This window comes from Mirounga leonina, unplaced genomic scaffold (genome assembly GCF_011800145.1).
Source record: "Mirounga leonina isolate KUSES-001 unplaced genomic scaffold, KU_Mleo_1.0 Mir_175, whole genome shotgun sequence".
Lineage (NCBI taxonomy): Eukaryota > Metazoa > Chordata > Mammalia > Carnivora > Phocidae > Mirounga > Mirounga leonina.
Window position 1 is genome coordinate 21,386,720 of NW_023270453.1, and position 21,683 is coordinate 21,408,402.

General features: G+C 55.2%; 1 protein-coding gene across 3 annotated transcripts in view; it reads right to left on the minus strand.

The window, feature by feature from the left end:
• Positions 1 to 21,683, minus strand: part of AXIN1 (axin 1) — a 55,212-nt gene that overhangs the window by 6,863 nt on the left and 26,666 nt on the right. For all 3 annotated transcript variants that reach the window (XM_035021797.1, XM_035021795.1, XM_035021796.1), the window contains exons 3-7: positions 12,300 to 12,440; positions 10,444 to 10,540; positions 6,685 to 6,822; positions 1,499 to 2,028; positions 589 to 759 (exon numbers count right to left, since the gene is read on the minus strand). In XM_035021797.1, coding sequence (XP_034877688.1) covers positions 589 to 759; positions 1,499 to 2,028; positions 6,685 to 6,822; positions 10,444 to 10,540; positions 12,300 to 12,440 — 1,077 coding nt within the window. The remainder of the gene's footprint in view (positions 1 to 588; positions 760 to 1,498; positions 2,029 to 6,684; positions 6,823 to 10,443; positions 10,541 to 12,299; positions 12,441 to 21,683) is intronic.

A 21,683-nucleotide genomic window follows, 5' to 3' on the forward strand; every position in this document is an offset into this window, starting at 1 on the left:
CCCCAGTCCCCCACGTGGGGCAGCAGTGGCTTATCTGCAGGCCTGGCTCCACGCTGTCCAGAGCAGCCTCTGGCCCTACGGGGGCCACACGGAGCTCAGAGGGATGCAGACACCACAGACAGCCGGGGGCACGACCCGCTGCAAACACAGACAGCTTCTCCTGGGGGCTCTGTCTGGGGTGATGGGCAGGTACCAGCCTAACTTCCCCAGGAACTTAGGTCACTGTCACGTGGAGGCGTCACCACCCCAGAAATAACCTCGTGAGAGCAGCCGTGTGGCAGCAGGGCCCCTCCTTGGCAGGTGGGGTGCAGCAGGAGCTCAGACAGAGGCACGGTGACTCGAGATTGATCTCACCAGTGGGCACTCCTGCCCAGGACACTGAGGCAGCGCCAGGGTCCACAGGGGGCGGGGCAGGCGTCAGCAAGCTCACGTGGCCACAGAGATCTTGCTCCCTCTGTATGTGCCACGTGAGGAGACCGTGGGTGGCCAGGCCACCACTTCAAGGGCACTGGCAGCCGCAGGCCGGAGGCTCGTCAGGCTAGCTCTCCACACTGGTGTCCCCGCCCCAGGACACTGGGCGCTTCTTACCCGTGGCCGGCCTTGCGGTGCCTGCTGATCTCCTTCTCCCCTTCAATAATCCACTGCATGATCTTCTGGTTCTTCTCCGTGTCTTCCGACGGGCCTGGCACCTCAGTGCCGGCACTCTTCCCCAACTCAGCCTTCTTAGCATTTCTCCTGGAGGCAGTACCAGCCTTCCCGCTGCAAAAACAAGAGCTGGGGGTCACCTGCTGACGTGACCTGGCCTGACACTGGGCAGCTGTGACAATGCTGGGGGGCTGCCAGGGGTTTGTTTGGTGGGATGTGGAGGAAGGTGTCCGGACAGCACCAGCTGGGAGGGCTAGAGCACCTGTCCTTCACCCACCTGGTGGTGGCAGCCACAGGACCCAGTCACTCCTCGCCCAGACGCCTCCCTCTGAAACAGGTGCATCTTTACCTAAGCACCCTTCAAGGCTGGAGCCCTGGGAGGCCCAGCATCCGTGCGTGGTGCCCGGGCTCTGCAGCTGACTGTGGCTGAATAACTTTGATTTTTTAAAATTATTTTTCTAAAGATCTGAGAGAGAGCTAGCTCAAGATAGCACAGCACACAAGTGAGGGGAAGAGCAGATGCAAAGGGAGAGACAGAGGGAAAAAGGCAGACTCCCCGCTAAGTACGGTGCCCGGACACAGGCCTTGATCTCAGGACCCTGAGATATGACCTGAGCCAAAGCCAAGTCAATGCTCGACCGGCTGAGCCACCCAGGCGCCCCTCATGGCTGAATGACTTTTACAGGGGAATCCTGGCCTAGAAAGCCACCATGACAGAATCCACAGAAGATGCAGCTTCTCACTGTGACCTTCCTCCCCGGGAAGACACACGTGGCCCTCATGGACACAGGCTCGGAGACAAAGGAACCACAGCCCCGATCCCAAAGCAAGGCTCAGGCCACCAGACACTCACCTGTAGGCCAGGCTGTCACTGGCGCTGGGGGCGGCGCCCACACTCTCTGAGTGGCCGCGGGGCTTGGATGCGTGGCCGTGCAGCTCCGGGCCCCAAGCGAAGCCACCCTGCACCCGGCGGGCAGCCTCCGCGTCCGCCTGCTCCTTGGGCCTGGCCGCACTGTGGTGGCCGTGGTGGTGGCTGTGCCTGTGGAGGTGCGGGCCAGCCGCGTCCAGCTTTGTCCCTGACTTGGGCGCGTGCTTACCATGCCCAGAGGGCATGCCCCCCAGCACCCCCACGATCTTGGGCACATGCACACTGTCGGGGGAACGGTGGCCGGGCCCTGGTGACTGACAGCCAGGCGTCCTCATGACCCGCTGCACGTGCTCATCCAGGATGCTCTCAGGATTCTCCTCGTGCGCATCCCGCAGTCCCATGCAGCCCACGTCTGCATAGCGGGGAGGGAAGTGGTGCCAGGCAGGAGCCAAAGGCAGCTTATGACTGGCCCCCGGGGGGCCAGAGGGCATGTCACCATCCTCGCCTTCTTCCTCCTGCAGGACAAGACCATGGGTCAGCGTCTGACACTGGTTGTGTCACGAAAATCTCACATTTGGGGTCACAAAGACAGAAGCCTGGCAGCACTGTCCTGGGGGCCCTGAGCCCTGAGCCCAGGATGAGGCGGGGCCAGGTGAGGCACCCGACGTACCGCTTTCTTGACTCAAGGGTGACGAGAGGGCCCCCCGCCCCGACCCAGCCGCAAGCGCTGGGCTCTGGGATACGGAGCTGCGCCCACTGCATTCGTGCGACCTCACACACACGCACATGACCACCGTGCACCAGCAGGCCCAGGGTCATTACGTCAGCCTACGTCCTGCCCACTGAGAAACCCTCCATACTGAGTTTCCTTTCACATTTCTCAGTAAAGGTATTTTTGCCTTTTCAACTGATTTTCCTATTCCTCAATTTTTTTTTTTTAAAGATTTTATTTTATTTGCGAGAGAGAGAATGAGAGACAGAGAGCATGAGAGGGAGGAGGGAGATGAGATGAGATGAGAGCATCAGAGGGAGAAGCAGACTCTCCACTGAGCACGGAGCCTGATGCGGGACTCGATCCTGGGACTCCAGGATCATGACCTGAGCCGAAGGCAGTCGCTTAACCGACTGAGCCACCCAGGTGCCCTATTCCTCAATTTTTAAAAATTTTTAAAAAAATTTTTAGACTTTTGTCATCTCCACCCCCAATGTGGGGCTCGAACCCACAACCCTGAGACCAAGAGTCGTACGCTCCTCTGGCTGAGCCGGCCAGGCGCCCCTCCTATTTCTCAATTTTATTGCCGTATTTTCCATTATATTTCCAAACGGAATATTGCCCTTGTACAGAAGAGCTCTTGTTTTCTGCTTAATTATCTTGCTCTGTGTTTCTTAGTAAATTCTCACACTGAACTAGCTGAATTTCATTTGTCTGACGGTCCACAGAACCACATCTGTAAACATAAACATTTGGTCAGTCTGATTCCAAAAGATACATCTCATGTTGATTTTCTCATTTCATTGAACTGCGCAAACCAGAACAATGTTGAGTAAATTTGGTAATAACCAAAAAGGACGGGATAGATACCCCTGCAGTCTACTATAAACAAACCTTAAAAACTTCGCCATGAAACTTCTCACTTAATAGGAAAGTATCTAAACGTCACTAGCACGGGTGGTCAGCTGCAGACACGTCAGCCCTGCTCAGGGCGGAGGTGGTGCTGAGAAGGACAGAGGGACGGGCACATGGTGGGGTGGACAGTGCATGTGCCCCTCACGGGCTCACACTGGGACCCTGGGCTCCCGCACCCCACCCCAGGTCCCCATCCTGACCCCTCTGGCATACCCTCCCCAGGGCACTGAAAGTGACCCCAAAGGCAGCAGTGAGCAAGGGGGGCTCTCTCCATCCCCAGGGGGTGCGAGCTGGCGACACCCTGGACCGAGATCCAGTCTGTCTCAGCGGCTCTGCGTATAGAGGAAATCAATTTTAGGGTTTTGAAATGTTATAGGCTTAACTGAATTGTCTAGCTAATAGTTCTCACTTTCTTCTTTGTTCTTATTTTCCAAATTTTACAATAAAAATAAGTTATTTTTTCAAAGATTTATTAATTTATTTGAGAGAGCGAGCACGCACACACAGTTGGAAGAGGCAGAGGGAGATAATCTTGAAGCAGGCTCCCCACTGAGTGCAGAGCCTGATGTGGGGCTCGATCCCACAACCCTGAGATTGTGACTTGAGCTGAAACCAAGAGGCAGATGCTGAATTGATTGAGCCACCCAGGTGCCCCCCAAAAATAAGTTATTTTAAAATGTGTAGTTCTTCTTCTTCTTAAGATTTTATTTATTTGAAAGAGAGAGATACAGCGAGAGAGGGAACACAAGCAGGGGGACTGGAAGAGGGAGAAGCAGGCTTCCCGAGCAGGGAGCCCGATGTGGGGCTTGATCCCAGGACCCTGGGATCATGACCTGAGCGGAAGGCAGACGCTTAACGACTGAGCCACTCAGGCTCCCCTGTAGTTATTCTTAAAAAAGACTAATTTATGGCATATTTATATAGGATACAAAATCATACAAGATCGGGAGTCTCCCGTCCGTGTGGATTCCCTGTACGCAGGTAATTAAATCTGATTTTCTCCTGGGTTTCTGCGTTGAAACACAAAGGATGAGAGACGAGACTTCACTGTCAGTGGTGGGGCCGTGAGGGGCGCCTGTGGGAACAACGTGGCTGCAGCGGCTGAGCCCGGCACCCCTGGCCAGAGGCCGCCGCAGGCCCTGCACAGGGCCGCACACCTGAGCTGAGGCCATGTGCTCGCCCATTAGTTGCTGAATTGACAGGACAGAAACACAGGGGCTGTTGGTTTGAACATGTTCTGTGAGGTCACAGAGCACCGTGTAGTCCTTGTGCCCAGGTGCAGCCCCTCTGTGAGTGAGGGCTCCTGCTGGATCCGGGCACAACTGCCCAGACCCGCTAGGGATGCCCCGGAGAAGAGGAGACTACGACTCCGCCTTGTACCTATAGCTAAGCTGCATCTAAAATGCCTGCCGGGTACACTGACCTGCCAGGACCACACGCACAGAGCCGCTGAGCCAAGACTGAAAACTCGGCCCAAGTATAAAAACTCGATCCTACAGCAAAAGGTGAACTCTTCCTCCCAAGCTCATTTCACAAAACGTCATGTACTCGTTTCATGAGCTGTTTGAGAGCTGCTGACTAAGGCTCGCGGAGGGCAGCCTCACCCAGACGGGGCTCAGCGTGCCGGCTTTGTCGCCCACTACAACATGCCATGCTTCCCGCCACTCTGCTCCTGACAGCCCCCGTCACTCACTAAGGCCTCCAGGGGGACCCCGAGGAAGAGGTGGCCTCACTGGAACCCAGCATGTCAGCTCACACAGACCCTCGGGCCGGCATCTGTGCTGTGGGGCCCTGGTCTCTATGAGGGAGGAAGCACAAGACGCTGGCCACACTCACGTACATGTCCCTGCACAGTGCTTGAAAATGTGTGCACGCAGACTCCCTCCCGGAGAGCACCGCCCTCAGTCCGACTGCCTCAGCGACCACACCCGCCTTCCTGGTACCCACCACCAACCCCAGGTTCTGAGAAGCTATGTGAAATCTGAAACATGTGTGTGGAGGGGGCAGGCCCCTTGTTTCAAAGTTGGGTGTCACATGAGGGAGGTCCAGAAACCCTGAGGGCAGCTGCAGGGCATAGCCGTGGAACCCACCGAGCATGGCCGTGGGCCGTGGCCCAGGACCACCCTCACAGCAGCGTCTCCAGACGTCGGATGCACCCGACCCAGCTGGGAGCATGCGAAGTGGAAGACGGCAGGCCCCTGCTGAGGGGTTCTGACAAGGGTCTGTGGAGGGCTCAAGGGTGTACTGTAAATACAAACGTCAGGTAGAGAAATACCTCCTTTAAGCACCATCACATTTTTGAGTTTAAGGTGCTGGCCATAAAATATTGAGAAAAGAACAGAAGACACCCAAGTGGTGGTGACCATTTTTTCTTTTCTCTTTCTCTTAAACTCTACCCTCAACATGGGGCTCAAACTCATGACCCTGAGATCGAGTCGCACGCTCTACCTGAGCTGGTCGGGCGCCCCCACTTTTAATGTCCGCAGGGAACTCCACGTGCTAAGAGAAAAGCAGAGGCCTGACTCCAGGGACTCAGAGGCCTGTGGCTCCAGGAGGACAGACTGCAATGGCCTCGAGGAGAAACAACCTCGTAAGGTGTGGGGAGCCAGGGAGGGCCTCACTCGAGGGGCTTGCTTGTCATCAATGTCTCAGCACAAAGCCCGTGAACGTGTGTGGAAGTGAATCTTGCAGGATGACACGCAGGGACAACAAAAGCAAAGTGTCTCTTTGGCAGTTATAGGCAGAAAAGGTCCTCTGAACCCCCCACCGTGCATGCCTGGCCTTCATGTCTCCTGGGGGGCAAGCTTAAAGCAAATAAATTATCAATCATACTAAATTTCCCTAGTATCCAGCACTCTATCAAGGAAGGCCACAGATCAGAGAACAAGATACCCAGAAGTCTATGTCCGAAACTAAAGCCTTTCTGCGTTCTGAGATGACAAGTGGGAGCTACCAGCCCTTCCTGCCAAGTACACGCTCCGCTCTGCACATGCACGTGGCACAGAACCAGGCCGTGTCCATGACGGGCCTCCATCTATCAGCACTCAGGGAAATTCTCAGTTCTACACCCTGAGGGAGCCTAGGGGACACGGAGATGTGGCCAGCAAGGCAGACGGGAGGACCAGCCCTTAGAGCCTGCAGCAGTGAGGGGAAGGGAGCGGGAAGGGGCCAGGACCTGAGAGCCCGCCTCTGAACCATCTTCCCATAAGAAGGTGGTCAAGGAACCCCAGCCCTGCAAAGAGCCAAGGAGCTGCTGCTGAGCGCCTATGGGTTGCTCCAGGCCTTGGCTTGGCAACCCCCCGACCATGCGCACCTGCCCCCCAGGAGACATGAAGGCCAGGCATGCACGGTGGGGGCTTCAGAGGGGCAGGCATCCCAGGAGAGCAGCCAGACCCCAGGATAGGGCCAGGGTGTGTCAGGAGCCAGCACGCTGGGAGAGCCGGGAAGGGGCTCCTTAGGGCCTGAAGCTGTCTCAACCCAACCGCAAGAAGATAATTCAGGAACGGAGATGTGGTGTGGCCTTCCCCAGGGGGCGCCCACTCACCATCCGGACGCGTTTCAGCCGCTCCTCCAGCTTCTCCTCGGCCTCCCGTGTCCGCTGGATGGCCTCCAGGCGGTGGATGAGCTCCGCGGCGAACTTCTGGGGCTCCACACGGATTTCCTTTGGCATTCGGTAAGTGCGCTACAAGGAGACACCGCTGATTAGCCAGCCACGTGCAGCTTTCAACGGCCACCCCCATGCCAAGATGGCAGCTGAGCTCTTTCTGGGTGATAAGAAATAGCCTATGAAATCTGCACTTTCTCTTCAAGCAAGTGTTCGCGTTTTCTCTCTTTCGCTTGGTGTCCACCTCCTCGTTACCCACTTTCCTTGTTGGACTGAAGCTGTCCTTCACCCAGCCCTGACCGAGGAGGACGAACAGAGCTCTAGCAATGCTTCCCCAGCCTCGTGAGCAGAGAACTGGAGGTCTAGAGCAGACAGGAGCCGGGTTGGGTCTGGTTAGGTCATCAGGGCAGCGGTTGGCAGGGCCCCAGCTAGTAGGAGGTTCTGGTGTCCTAAGCCCAGGTGTACCCTTCACCTCGGCGCCCCCCTACCCTAGCCCAGAGAAGGGCCTCTAACACGACTGGCCAGGCCAATCCCCAGTGAGGCCTGATCAGAGGGAAGGGAGAGCTGCAAGGACTATGCAGGAGGGAGAAGCCAAGTCCAGGAGCCCCAGGGGAGAAACGGCCCGCGACCGTCCTGCACAGCACAGAGAACTGCTGTGCACTCTTCGGCCAGATTCCCTAACTGCTGCTACCTGCCAGTTACTGTCATTCCCTCCCACACACACGGATGCACACAGGCATTTTCTTGACCGTCCAGTGGTGCCTAACGCCGGACAGGAGTTTGTCCTGGAGGCGAGGAGGCGAGACCCAAGAGGAAGGGGCAGCTGGGGGTGCCCAGTGTTCCCAGAAGAGCCTGGGCAGTGGGGACAGCCAAGTGGCTGAGGCTCTGAAGGAATCTTCCTGGACAGGACTTTCAGACAGACAAGAGAGGCCTAGAGGCCAGTGGGGTTGGCCGGGGAGTGCTGGCTTCTCTGGGTACCGCGCCGAGCAGAGAATGCCACCGGGACCCACACGGGACTGAAGGCTGAAGGCCAGACGTCCAGATGGCAAGAGCTTCGCAGTCCTGACCACATGACGTGACACGCAGGCCACGGGCAGAGAGAAAAGTCCTGACAAGACCGAACCACACGCACATGAAGTGACACCGGCGAGAGGACACGTGGGAGGCTCGGCCCTGCGGCAGATGCACACCCCCAAGCCCGTGTGTTCTGGAAAAGAGCCTCTAGGCTGCACAATTATGCTTCTGAAAGTAGCAACCTGCCGGAAGTTACAAAGACCAGATCTGTACAAACCAACAACCTTCCAGCTGGGGAGGAACAAAACAGTCACAAAGGAAAAAGTTTCAGTCATTAGAACCAGGACCTCCTGGGGCGTGAAAACGGCCCCTCCCTCAGCCATAAGGAGCAGACATCTCACCCCTGGATGGTCAGCACCGGCTGGCGCCCTTGTGGCCCTGACACACAGCCCCTCAGCCTGGCCCGGGAGCCCCTGCAAGTCACACAGCGCAGTGAAGGCACGAGGGGCAGCTGTGGGCCGTGCGGGTCTGGCACGCACTTCCTGGGCCCGCCTCCGCCAATGACAAAAGAACGTGTGCAGGACCCTGGAGCAGGCCGGCGTCACCCGCAATCACGGCCCTCCAGAACCTCTGTGAAGATGAGGACCGCTGTTTGCTGGTTTGTTAGGTAAGAAACGTTACCCTTGAAAATAAAAGGGAGTTATTTTACCAAGAAAAATGGCTTTGTTCAGAAAAACAAAGAACTGCAACTGAAAACAAGCAATGTATGGCAAAAATCATAGACCACTCCCTCAAACAAAGGAAAGGACGATATTTTACAGAGAAGGGGGAGGAAGCTGGGGGGCTGCTGTGAAGGCAAGTCCGCTGGAGAGAAGCAAGCGTCCAGGGTGATGGCGGCTGGGCAGAAAAGTTGCAGGAACACGCAAAGCACTATTCCCGCACCCCGTGAGTCAGCTCCCTCCGTGATGTGCCATCAGCAGGAATCTGTTGGCAAGTGTCCCACACAGGAGGGCTTTCTGATGCAGGCACCCCAGACCCTAAGGCCACGCGGGCCCCACACTGCTTCTCTCCCTCCCCCACCGAGGCCTGCGGTGCTCAGCTGGGCTGCTTCTCCGCACTCCTGCGTCCCTGCACTTCCACGACCCTGTCATGTCTGACAATCTGAAGCCAGTTCTCGTGCAGGTGGCCCTCAACGTGGGCTGTGTCCTGGTGACATCCCCCGCAAGAGGCCCCTAGGGGCGCCAGGCCCTCCTCACTGTCCTCACAAGGGCAGCATCCGTCTGTCCCACCACAGAAAGTCGCTTCTTCCCGCTGTGAGCAAATACTTCCCGAGGGACCATCCGGGATGATGTCAGTGTCCTGTCCCTCAGCACACTCTACTTGTTCCTTTTGCCAGCAGAGATGCACAGATTTCTCCTGCACCACCACGGACTCTGACGCTCCAGCGGAGCCTGGGGGAGGGAGCACCTCCACGCGGCTCCTGTGTCCGCTCACTCCCTTCCTTTCAGGGACATGGGATACCTTCTGCTTCCCCTGCCCAGACCCAGTTCTGAGTTTCAGCGTCCGCAGAGCACAGCTGGGGGACGCAGGCCGCACCACACAGTGAGGCAAAGGCATGGGCAGGCACCTGCCTGGGCTGAGGCCCAGGCGGCTCCAGACAACACAAGCCAGCCTGGCAGGCGCGCCCTGAGAGGGAGCCCCAAGAGGTCACTGGCAGCGCGCACACACTCCCCACAGCGTCTTCCGCTCCTCCCCGAGCAGACACCGTCAGTGCCTATGTAGGCCAAATCTGGGCCATGCCCAGGGTGGGCTGGGAGGTGACAAAATGCTGGCCCACCCTTTCCTCAGAAGTAAGAGCACACCCACATCCTTTCTTCTCAACCATCAACCACCACTTTTCTCATTCGGGAATTGAAGTATCTGGAGAAGCTAGAAGACTCTAACTGAGGAGCCCTGACCATGGACAGGTGTGCAGCGATCCCGCACAGAAACCGCTGACGGGAGCTCACAGGCACCCATGGGCTGGAGACTCCTGAGAGCTTTCCTTCTCTCCCTGAGAAGGGTCTCCCGTTCAGTCAGTGGGCCGAATAAGGAAAGCTACCCCTCCCTTCACCCACACAGAAGCTGCGCAGGTGGAGACAGGCTGCCCGGCCTGCTCCGTGCGGCCCCCCAGTGCCCATAGTCGGGGCCACCAATCCCCTCACTGTTTTCACACTATGAGGCAAAGCAGAAGAAAGCCCTCCCAGGAACCTGGTGCCAGGGTCACTACGTGTCGACGACGGAGCCAGTCAGGAGGCCCGTGCGGGGGCCGGGCCCGGGCATGAAGCCAGTGATGAGCTGAGAGCTGCTCTCCCACCTCAAGGAGAAGCACTTCACTTGACAGGATGCGTGAAGACTTCCCGGCAGGTGCTGTGTCAGGCCCTCCCTGGTCCTGTGGGGGACCGTGCTGGCTACACCTACAAGCCGCCCATGCTGCCCCCTCCAGCCTGCGGGGTGTGACCGTGTGGGGCCACGTGCTGAACCTGGACGTGAGCTGAGCTCACAAGAAGCCAGGCAAGCGCCTTTCCCACTGCCCAGTGCCACGGCGGCCAGGTGGGGTAGGGAGAAGGGTTGGGTATGGTCCAAGAGGACTGGGGAGCCCCGACCTCCCTGACGGGAAGGGGACGGCTATGCAGCCGAACTTACAGGAATGTGAGGTAGAGGCACCCGCCCGTTGACCTGGACGCTCTCCTGCATCTCCCGGCGGTGCTGCTTGCGGATCCTGTACGGTGGGATTCCATCCCTGTCCAGAAGAAGGAGAGCCTAGTGTGAGGGCAAACAGAACAGCTCAACGAAACTCTGCTGTGCTGGTTCTACCTGGAGTAGAGCAGCATGGCCCGCTTTCTACGCCTTCATAGCTAAGAATGGTTTTTCCATTTTTTTTTTTTTTAAGATTTATTTATTTAGGGGCGCCTGGGGGTGCTCAGCCGTTGCGCATCTGCCTTCCGCTCAGGTCATGATCCCAGGGTCCGGGGATCGAGCCCCACATTGGGCTTCCCTGCTCCACGGGAAGCCTGCTTCTCCCTCCCCCACTCCCCCTGCTTGTGTTCCCTCTCTCGCTGTCTCTCTGTCAAATAAATAAATAAAATCTTAAAAAAAAAAACTTCTTTCCTTTCGCGAATATATGTCCTTTTCTTAGAAAGAATTAAGACTTTTCAAGAAAAAATGTGCTGGCAAATTTTCATTGTAGTAGCCGGTTCCGGGAAGAGAGAACACCAAATGCTATAAATGCCCAATCCGAAGCCATCGACTGCTCATGGGGGTCGTGGCAGGTACTGCTGAAACCATGGTCATTTCAAGGAAGAAGCTGCTATACACACATCAACATTTTATCTTAAAGGTTTGACACAAAGGAGAAGGAAATGATGGGGACAGACGTGTCTCGCGATGTCACCACCATGTGGTCCCCACAGAGGAGAAGACGAGGTGCCCCAGATGCGCAGCGACTCGGGGCTGGCTGGTGTGGCCCGGGAACGGCCCATGCTGGCTGGGTTGCACAGCACGAGGCAGGGTCAGAGGAACACGTGGACACAAGCACAGAAGAACACACACTCTGAAAACGCTACAGGAAGTGGGAGCACAGTTTTAAGAGCTGTTCCCTGCAGAAAGACAGGTTCAGGAAGAAACAAGCTGCTGGCTGGGGAAGAGACGCCGGGCAGCCAGCTGAGAGCTACTGCCGCCACCCACTGCGGTCTCACACCTGCTCACTGTCCCCGCCAAAGGCTTCTCTGGCCCTGACAGTGGCGGGCAGCGCCCGGGCTTCGGCCCCCAGCCCCCAGCCCCCGTCTTGGCCAGGGACCTCCCATCAGTGGCAGTCAGGTGACTGAAAGTGGGGTAAATCTGACATTCATGGGCAGTCACGACCCCAAATGCCCTTGGCAGGCTGGTCGGGCCACGCTCTGATATAACCATAGAGTGTTTTACACCACCAAACTTCTGGTGCATTTGGGTCCCAAAAATCACCTGCCAAAAAGCAAAGCCAAGTGTCAGAAAGTAAGTACTTTCCCGCAAAGGGAAGGCCTCCCTGGAGAGGACAATGGAAGAATAAGGTCCACTGTGACCCCTGAGGGACACTGAGGTTCCAGGGGGCTCTGGACGGTCGCCGAGGCCTCTCGGACACGAGCAGCCCCAGTGGCTATCCCTGAGTCCTCCAGGCACCGGGGCCAGCACAGAACCAGCCACACCAGCTCCCGTCCGGCTCCTGTCATCCCGTGGCCTACACAGAGTATGTGATAGAGACTAGATCTGGAACAATGACAGTAGGGCCCTGACAAAGAGGGACCCCAGCACAGCAAGCATTCTCGGCACTACCACCTGCCCCCCAACGGTTTTCCCTCTTTCAAAGGTCCCAGGAGAGAAGCCTACGGAAAAGTCAGGATGTGTCATGATACTTCGGGCAGTGCAGCCTGTCTGTGCATCAGCTGGGGGGCCGCACAACGTTTCCTAGGAAGACAGGCCCCGCTGGGACCGGCACAGGACGCGGCCGAGGGGCAGGCACTCACACGCTGCTGTCGGTGAGGGACAGGCTGTCAGCGTCGCTGGACAGGCTCTGCTGCTCACTGTCGTTGGCGCTGGTGGCCGGGGCGAGAGCGTAGCCAGAGCTGACATAGTAGGGGTTGACGGGCTCCCGCCAGGACCCACACCTGTGAACAGAGAGCAGAGGTCAGCAGCAGCCCAGCAACACGTGGCGCTCACCCCCTTTCCCGAGTCACCTGGACGCCCTGGCTCCGGAACCGCACACGCAAACCCTCCAGAGGAGACGGCACAAGGGGCCGGTGTCCGTCCTGCCTCCGCCCACTGCTCTTCCCAGATGTCTCTCCAGACCTTCCCTGTGCATTTACACAGATGCCTCGGTGAGCACACAGACCGTCATCTGTATGTGCATTTTTACGCACCCAACTAAAACGGGACCCTCGTGCACACGTCCGAGAACCGTCATAGGACGGGACATGCAAGACAGGAGGGAAGGGACACCTCACGCTGCCTTCTCATCACTTCCTCCACCTTCAGGGCAGATTCGCCAGAACGTGCCACTGGGTTTCAGTCTGCGTCTCCCCGAGAGGTGACAGGGCAGCCGTTCACACATCATTTACACCCTGTTCTCTGTCCGTTACCTGCTCACACCTTTCGTCCATTTTCCACCGGGATGTTCAGGAATCTCCCAAAGCCTTTAAATATTCTTACTACTAACTTCTAATTACACATGCGAAAAATACTTTCTCCCTAAATGTCACTTTTCTAACTTTGTTTAGATTGATTTTGGTCACACAAAGGTTTTCATTTCTATGAAATCAGACTTACCAATCTTTTCCTTCATAGATTTTTTGTATCTTAGTAGGCAGGCCTTCCTCATTCCAACATTAAAAATATATTCTTTTATTTTTCCTCAAATGCTCCAATAGTTCGTTTCTTTTTAAATTTCAAACTTTACCTAAAATGGTGGGTATATAATCTACCTCATTCCCTTGCATCAAAATGGAGAGCCGGTTGTTAGCACCAAATACTGAATAATCTACCTTATTCTGAGTAACTTTCAACGCCAGTCCTTGTCATCCTTCCATGGGCCTCTTCCTGGAGGCTGCGCTCTTCTCCTGTCTAGGCGCCTCCCCCACCACCCACGGCCATGTCACCGCAGCACGATCCGACCCCTCCTCCTCCCCCAAACTCTGTCCTCCTAAAGCAACATACAGATCTTAGGCCAAGTGACAAACGACAGCAAGGTTCTCTGACAGCTCCAACACGACGGGGGCCCGTCGAGCCCTCCTGGTGGCTGGGGTACCCATGTCGAGCGCTCAGTGATTTGTCCCCCGCACCAGAGAGGAGTAACTCACTGCCCTACAGCACATCTGCTCTTCTGACCCACCCGCCGCAGACTGACCCCTCCTCGGAGGCCGTGAACTGGTTCCAGCCGAATGACGCCCGAGCCAGGGCAGCGCATGTTCTTCAGAACAGGGTCCGCGCTTGCAGGAAGGGATGGGGACACGGACAGCAACGCAGACAGCCTGTCCCTGGCCCTGTTTGTTTATACCTCCTCATCTAGAGTATATCTGACGTGAAGCAGACAAAATGATGGGAGCCTGCAACATCATAAAATTTTTTTATTTTTACTTTCTTTTTTAAAGTAAGCTCTAGGCCCAACATGGGGCTTGAACTCACGACCTGGAGATCAAGAGTCGCACACTCTACCAACTGAGCCAGCCAGGCACCCCTATCATAAAACATTATTTTTAAATGACACTGTTATTCCTCTTCTATACTTAAAAAAATAAAACCACCAATATTTTTTTTTTTTAAGATTTTATTTATTTATTTGAGAGAGAGAGAATGAGAGACAGAGAGCATGAGAAGGAGGAAGGTCAGAGGGAGAAGCAGACTCCCTGCTGAGCAGGGAGCCCAATGCGGGACTCGATCCCGGGACTCCAGGATCATGACCTGAGCCGAAGGCAGTCGCCCAACCAACTGAGCCACCCAGGCGCCCAAACCACCAATACTGTCACCACTCTAACCACTACTGAAATCCTCATCCCAGGCTAAGTGCTAAATAAACTTTTTTCGTTTCCCCGCTTCATTTAAAGAATATTAAACTTTGGTAATTTTCTGTAAATACCCATTTGGTCAAACGAGAAAAAAACCTTCAAATTAAAGGGAAAAAGGTAGCCTGGCACGGAAGGCCCAGCCCACAGAGCATGCTGGGGAGCGTGGTGGCCCTGGAGCTCTGCTCCCTGCAGGCACTGGCCTCTGCCCTGCCCCCATGCAGCAGGACCCACGTCCAGCAGGACTGTCTGGTCCCTCCCCAGACAGGGCCCCAGCGTGCCTTTCACATGGACAAACAGTCCATCTTTCGGGCTCCCAGCTGGCTAAGTTGGTGGAGCATGTGACTCTTGATCTCGGCGTGGTGAGTTCAAACTCCACACTGGGTACAGAGATTACTTAAATAAACAAAACTTAAGAAAATAAAAAGTCCATCTTTAAGGCAGAAACCAAGAAAAACACAATTTCTTAATTTTCTACAGCCTCCAGTATAGAGCAAACCCCACTATGTACAGGAGCTCTAAGTTCAGATGACAAAGGGGAGAGAAAAGAAAAAGCCGGTTATCTGTTTACCTGGTTAATTGTTTACCTTTTTAACCTTCTAGACAGCAAAGCTGGCCCTTGGGACAAAGACTGAGCGCCCTGGGCCTTCGCTGCTGGCTGACACGACGAAGTTCTGGCCCGTGACCGGCGAGAGGAAATGCCAGTGGGGGAGACCGTGTCCCCACAAGACAGCCAGGCACCGGAGCACAGGCACGCACACACGCGCGCGCACACGGGCACAGCCAACATAGCCAATTTTCCAGGTGCTGCCGGTAGAGAAACTTCCGACTTCTCCGTACCTTTCAAAGTTCTCAGAGTAAAATCTCGATGGGATGGACACGAACATGCCCAACCGCGAACATGCCCTGCCTCTGCGTTGCCTTTCTCTTTGGTTGCTGTTTGCAGAACGTTGGGTTTCCTTCTTTTGACGTTTAATTTGATATATGTTATTTTTACTCTTGTGTGTCTTCTGTAAAACCCAGTCTTTTTAAGATCCAGCTGGACAATTTTTTTCTTCAAATTGCATCATCTGATCCTGCTGTGCTGGGTGTGATCACTGTCAGAGAGGGGGTTGTCCACCGTCTCGTCACTAGCTTTCTGTTTGTCCTCCTGTTCCACATTCTTTAGTTCTTTCTTGCCTTCTTTTGGGATAATTTTTATTTTCCATCTCCTCTCTCTAACAAAATAACCCTTTTACGATGCTTTCAGTGGTTCCCGTGAAGATCACAGCAGGAGCCCTGGCGTATCAAAGTCCCCCCTGGCAACACAAGGTCAGAATTAATTCCATTCACTTCACTTGCACACTCACGTGCTGTTGGTCTCCTGTGTTTTAACTCTAAACATCTTACACCCCACAGGACACTGTTAGTATGGTTTTGTCCCGTGGATGGTCACCTAGAGTTACCGGCATATGTGCATCAGGTGGTCTCCAGCTGACAGCTGGTTCTTTCTGTTTGAAGAACACTCTTAGCGGTCTCCTTCGGGAAGGGGCGGCTGCCAGCAGCTGAGGCTGTCTTCATCACCTTCATTCTCCAGAGATGTTCTCTCTGGGTTGGAAACCTACTTCTATGGAACCCTTGGGCACGTCTGCTGGGAATGTAAAATGGGACAACCGCTAAGGAACCAGACCCCAGTACGGCAGTTCCTAAACAACAGAACAGAATGACCATATGATCCAGCAACTCGACTGCATGGTATGTCTGCAGGAACGGAAAGCAGGGTCTGGAAGAGAGGCCTGTCCCCCTGGGCCCTGGGGAACATGGCCTGCTCCACAGAAGGCAGCGAGGCACCTGCCTGCGCACCGCCCCACGGGCTCTAAGGCTGGCTGACGGCGACTTTCCCACTGCTAGCGCCCAGGGCCAGAGCGCGTCCCAGTCCCCATCCCTCACAGGGTGCTGCGCCCTGACGCACCACGAACAAGGGCAGCAGGACCCCAACCCGGACGCAACACCAGCTGCTAGCCCAAAGGACAAAGATCTGCTTCACTGTCCCAGCAGTCACGTTTAGAGCTCTTTTTCTTTTCTAAGACGGTCCCGTGTCTCCTGCCTCCTTTCACCTGGGCGGCTCCTCAGTCCTCACTCTCACCGACATGACGTTTCCAAGAGTCTAGGCCAGGTACTCTGCACAACAGTTCATGGTTTCCTCACTGTGACATTCACAGTGGGCATTTTTCGGCAGGACTGTCACAGAAATGATGCTCAGTCACCCCAAGAGCATTGAGGTTGGTTGGTCCCAATAGTGGTAGCAAACCAAGTGCCCGCCAACTTTTTCCACTCTATTATTTTTCTTTTGTCATTAATAGGTAATTTGTGGGGAGACACTCTGAGATTACATGCAAATTCTGTTACCACCCGATGATTTTCTAACCCCTTCATTCAGTTGTATTTCCTCGCTGGTATTCCACTGTAAGGAACACACTGGGGACGCCTGGGTGGCTCAGTCAGCGAAGCGTCTGCCTCTGGCTCGGGTCGTGGTCCCAGGCTCCTGGGATTGAGTCCCGCATCGGGCTCCCTGCTCAGTGGGGAGCTTGCTTCTCCCTCTCCCCTCTGTGCTCTCTCTCTCAAATAAATAAAATCTTTAAAAAAAAAAAAAAAAAGCAACATGTTCTCGCCACCTGCCTTTAGTTACATGTGTGTAGACTCGGACTGTTACTCCATCCAGTGGATTACAATACACTACTTTCTTTTCTGCTCATACCTGGCACTGCCCGTCAGCCTACGAACACTCCCTCGCTCTCTGGCACCCCCTGCCCCAGCCCTGAGAGTCTCACCAAGAAGGTGTCCATGAGCTGCATTATCTGGATCCCTGTGGTTTTCTCTTTCTCATTTTTTTAAATCATGTTGTCTTACACCCCTGAGCACATGGTTACTTTTCATTCAGTATCTGGCTATTCTGGACAGAGGACCAAACACTGTGTGGAAATCCTTGTATCCGGGCAGCCCTAGGACGACACACTCTTCTCCAGAGCATATGCATTTGACATGGCAGGACGCTGGGGCACCAGGAACCCCACCACCTTAACCCAGTGTCAGGAATGGAGAGCCACTGCACTGGGCTGCAGATGCGTGGAGGGCCTGTGTTCTTCCAGACTGCACCTCCTTGGAGGGTGGGGCACCTCCCTCCTAGGCAGGCCCTGGCAGCTGGAGCCCAAGAGCCGGCCATGCCTTCCAGCTTACCCACCTGGGTTCCCTTCTCCCTGAATGGGGCAACTCCTTCCTGCCTGGTTAGTTCTGCAACGCCTTTTCTTTTTTTTCAAAGATTTTATTTATTTGAAGGGGGGCGGAGAGAGCACATGCGCAAGCTGGGGGAGGGAGAGAGACAAGCAGACTCCACGCTGAGCACAGGGCCGGACGTGGGGCTCAATCTCAGGACCCTGAGATCCCAACCTGATCTGAAACCAAGAGTTGGACGCTCAACTGACCAAGCCACACAAGCACCCCACCTTCAATCAGATTTGCTTTTTTAAAGCTTTTATTTATTTATTTGACAGAGAGAGACACAGTGAGAGAGGGAACACAAGCAGGGGGAGTGGGAGAGGGAGAAGCAGGCTCCCCGCAGAGCAGGGAACCCGATGCGGGGCTCGATCCCAGGACCCTGGGATCACAACCTGAGACGAAGGCAGATGCTTAACAACTGAGCCACCCAGGCGCCCCTCAATCAGATTTTTTTTTTAATTCTCTCTCTCCCCACTCTCTGCTCCTCCCTGCTCCTCTCCCTCTCTCTAAAAAAATAAAATAAAGTAAATAAAAATAAAAAACAGTTCTCAACATTTCTAGCTCTTTTCAGCAGCAGGTTTGCCCTGAACCACCTGATTATCTGATATCAGAAGCATTGCTTCTCCTCCTAGTGAGACCTCTTATCTCCTAGAAATCCTCCGGATGAAAGAGTCAACTAACTTGCACTCCACCCAAGCGAAATGTCGATTAGACCTCTCCATCTGCCCCACTACCTACAGCCTTAATCTGTGCCCTCGCCCCACAAGGACACTCCTTTCAACCTCCTCAGTCAAGTATCCTTGAGTACGAGTCTTGTGATTTTTTACTCAGCAATTCAGGCACCTACTGCATTATCCTTCACGTTCTGTCCCTGGTTGTTCTGACACAAAGATCATGCCTTCCAGGGCTTAGCAGTAATTCCACTCAGCATTCCAGAAAAGCGCTCAGGTTTCTGTCCTGCAGCAGCTTTGCACACTCAGGTTGACAAGCTGGCCCCACCGGCCTCTCGCATTCACGTCGGTCTGGAGGGAATGTCGGGGACCACACACCAACGTCCCCACACTGTCTTTCCTAAGCAATTCAGGTGGTCTCTGGTCAGCTGAGGTGACAGGTGGGCCTCATGGCTGACGGGTCAAGGAAGCCCCATGGGCTCCTTCTTTCCTCTGGTCTGTTTATTTTCTGCATCTGAAATGAATCATTGTTAACATGCCTGCTCTGACCCCCCCACCCCAGCTCTGATTCCTTGATTGTGTCCTCAGCAGTGCCTGGCACAGAGACAGTAAACCAGCCCCTTGTACCCAACCCCCACCTCCTGACCCTGACCTTGGCACTGTGCTCAGTGCCACAGATGCCATAAGCCCTGCCCCTGGCAAAGTCACTCCTATGTCCCTTTGCAAGACCTACACCCTACTAGCTCAAGCCCTTGTATACTATGTACACAAGTGGATCAGGATAGGAGCTCTGTTGCCATAGAGACCGTAGCAGGTGTCCTTAGTGAGCAGAGTCTCAAGTCTGCTGATGCCTTGGCCCTCTCCTTCTGGGCGATTCTAGGACCTCGAGGCAGCCTGCAGCCTGCAGCTGGCAAACTACTGCTGCACACACTTGAATTCCCTGCGTGGATGTATTCTGAAGCCCGAAGACGACTGCGGTCACCTACGTATTTATCAGTTCTTATCTACCCACACTGACCACGAGCATGTCAGGCCGTCCCCCGTCGGCGTGGAGTCCCCTCTGGGATGGTGCACAGAGCCCCACTCACCATCTACCCATCCCCACAAACTGCCGGACAAATGGCTGCTCCTCGAAGGCCATTTCTTCCTGAGTCCACTGCACACCATCTGTGTGAAGGCTTTGGAGTCACCTCCTGTTCTTCTTGCTGCCCTGTAGAAACTTCCTTCTGGCTCATCCTCTAACGGACTCATCTGTTCAATCCATCCGTGGGATTTTTTATTTTGGCTGTTGTAGATCTTATTTCTTAAACCATCCTCTATGGTGGCCACTAGCTACATGTGCTATTTAAATGTCATCAAAATTACATGGATTAGAAGTGCAGTTCCTCGGGCACAGCGGCCGCGCTGCAGGGGCTCTTGCAGGGGTGCGACCGGGGCTGCGGAGCTGTGCAGCCAGCGTGGACCGGCACACGGCAAGGGCCCTGGAAGATCTCTCTGGCTGCCTGAGGTCACTACCTCACTGCTCCCTCTACTGTTGTCTGGAGAACCTGTCAGCGAGCCCTGAATGCCGCGCTGGAGAGAGCTTACGTTTACAGGCTGTCCGACACCCCATGTCTGGAGCTTTGCCAAGGCTTACTCTGGCGTCTGCTTCCGGTGGCCCCCGCTCGCGTGTCTGGCCACCCATCGCTGCGGACTGGCCGCTGTTAGAACATTTCCTGCGGGAGTCGCTGTGGGTTTGGATGAAGTGCCTTCTGCCAGACGCCAGAACCACCCGCACTCAATCTGAAGCTGTGCTCCTGGGGTGACTCTGGCTCTGGGTCCCTGCTTCCGGGTCACCAGGCCCAGTGCAGAAGCACCCTTGGTCCGAGGCTGGGAGTGTGCCCCCAGCCCTGGGAGCTGACAAAGGAAAGCCCCAAATTTCCCCAAATTTGACCTCGGAGAGATCCTCCCTCGTAGTTTGCTCATTGGATTTTCCTCTGTACGTTTAGTCTGGTCAGTTCTTGAACACATTTTTGATCCTAAGAAATGTTTATTTGTATAAAAGTGGAGAGAACAACGTATGAACCCAAGGCTCCAATCACTCACCTCCACGACGACCCCTTCACGACCAGCCTGTCTCCCCCGGGCCTCGAACACCTCACCCACTCCTGCCGTCACTTAGAGGCAGACCCCAGGCGTGTGGTGTGTACCTGGCCACCACAGCTGTTTCAGCAGAGGGCTGGTCAGGAGACCCTGGCCCCAAAAGCACCAAGTCCTGCCTTGGGTCAGGTAGGTAGGAAGAAGGGGCTGTGAGCACCTTCTCCCACGTGTCTTTCCTCAAACTCCTAAGGTATAAGGAAAGCCAGAAGACCTCATCATTGTGCAAATAGTGGCCAATACTGGCTTTGTCCTCTGCGTGCCCTGCTCACATCAAGGCGCCCACATGAGGGCAGCTCCAGCTTGGACCTGGGTCCTGATTAGCGCTCTGCTCTGCCTAACCAGCATGTTCCTCCCCATTTTCTGCAGGACCTTCTGCTAGTCCTGTGGCCGTGCCGGAGGTCCTCGCCTGCAGAACCAGAGACAAGAGAAGTAGCATGCCTCTCAGGCCCACACGCACTGGCCGGCGGGAGCAAGTCAGGGCCTCACTCTAGACCACAGTGTCCTGCAACAACTCCAGGAGAGGCGTGGGGATTTGGTTTCTTCCCTGCGTTTTTAAAAATTCTGTAGAAAACTAAAGAGTTACAGAATCTCTGGGAAGGAACAATAAAAACAAAGAGCAGAAAGGAGAGAGAGGAGTGAGCTTTCGTGCCCTGCTCCAGCCCCTGGGCTCCCCTCTCCAGACAAGTGCACTCGTTGGTTCCCACAGTACGTGACACGGTTGTCTGCTTACAGGTAAAATAGGTTACAATGGCGTGCTCGCCATACACAGCGGCTCAACATCCCCCTTCCCGAGACGAGGAGACAGAGGAGAGGCAAGTTAGATACTTCTGGTGCTGGGGCCTGTCATACGCTGATGAAAACGCAGGCGGGAGGATGAGAAAGTCGGAAAGCAAAGCCCAGCCAGGCCCCTGACCTGGGACAACACCAGAGGGCCTCACCAAAGAGTTTGGGGAGAGTCTGATGCAGCCTCTCATATGAAGTAAAAGCAGGGGACAGAGTAAGGTGGGGTGGCCTGGCCTGGAAGACGGGAGACACAGGAGAGTGGGCCGCCAAAGCAGGCAGAGCCACGACTGGAGTCAGAGACAGTGTTCCCACTTTAAAGCGGTCATCTCTTGGGGGCGCCTGGGTGGCTCAGTCGGTTAAGCAACCAACTCTGGATGTCGGCTCTGGGCATGATCTCAAGACCCTGAGATCCAGCCCGGCGCCAAGCCCTGCATTGGGCTCTGTGCTCAGCAGGGAGTCTGCCTGAGACTCTCCCCCTCTGCCCCTTCCTCGGCCCCTCCTGCTT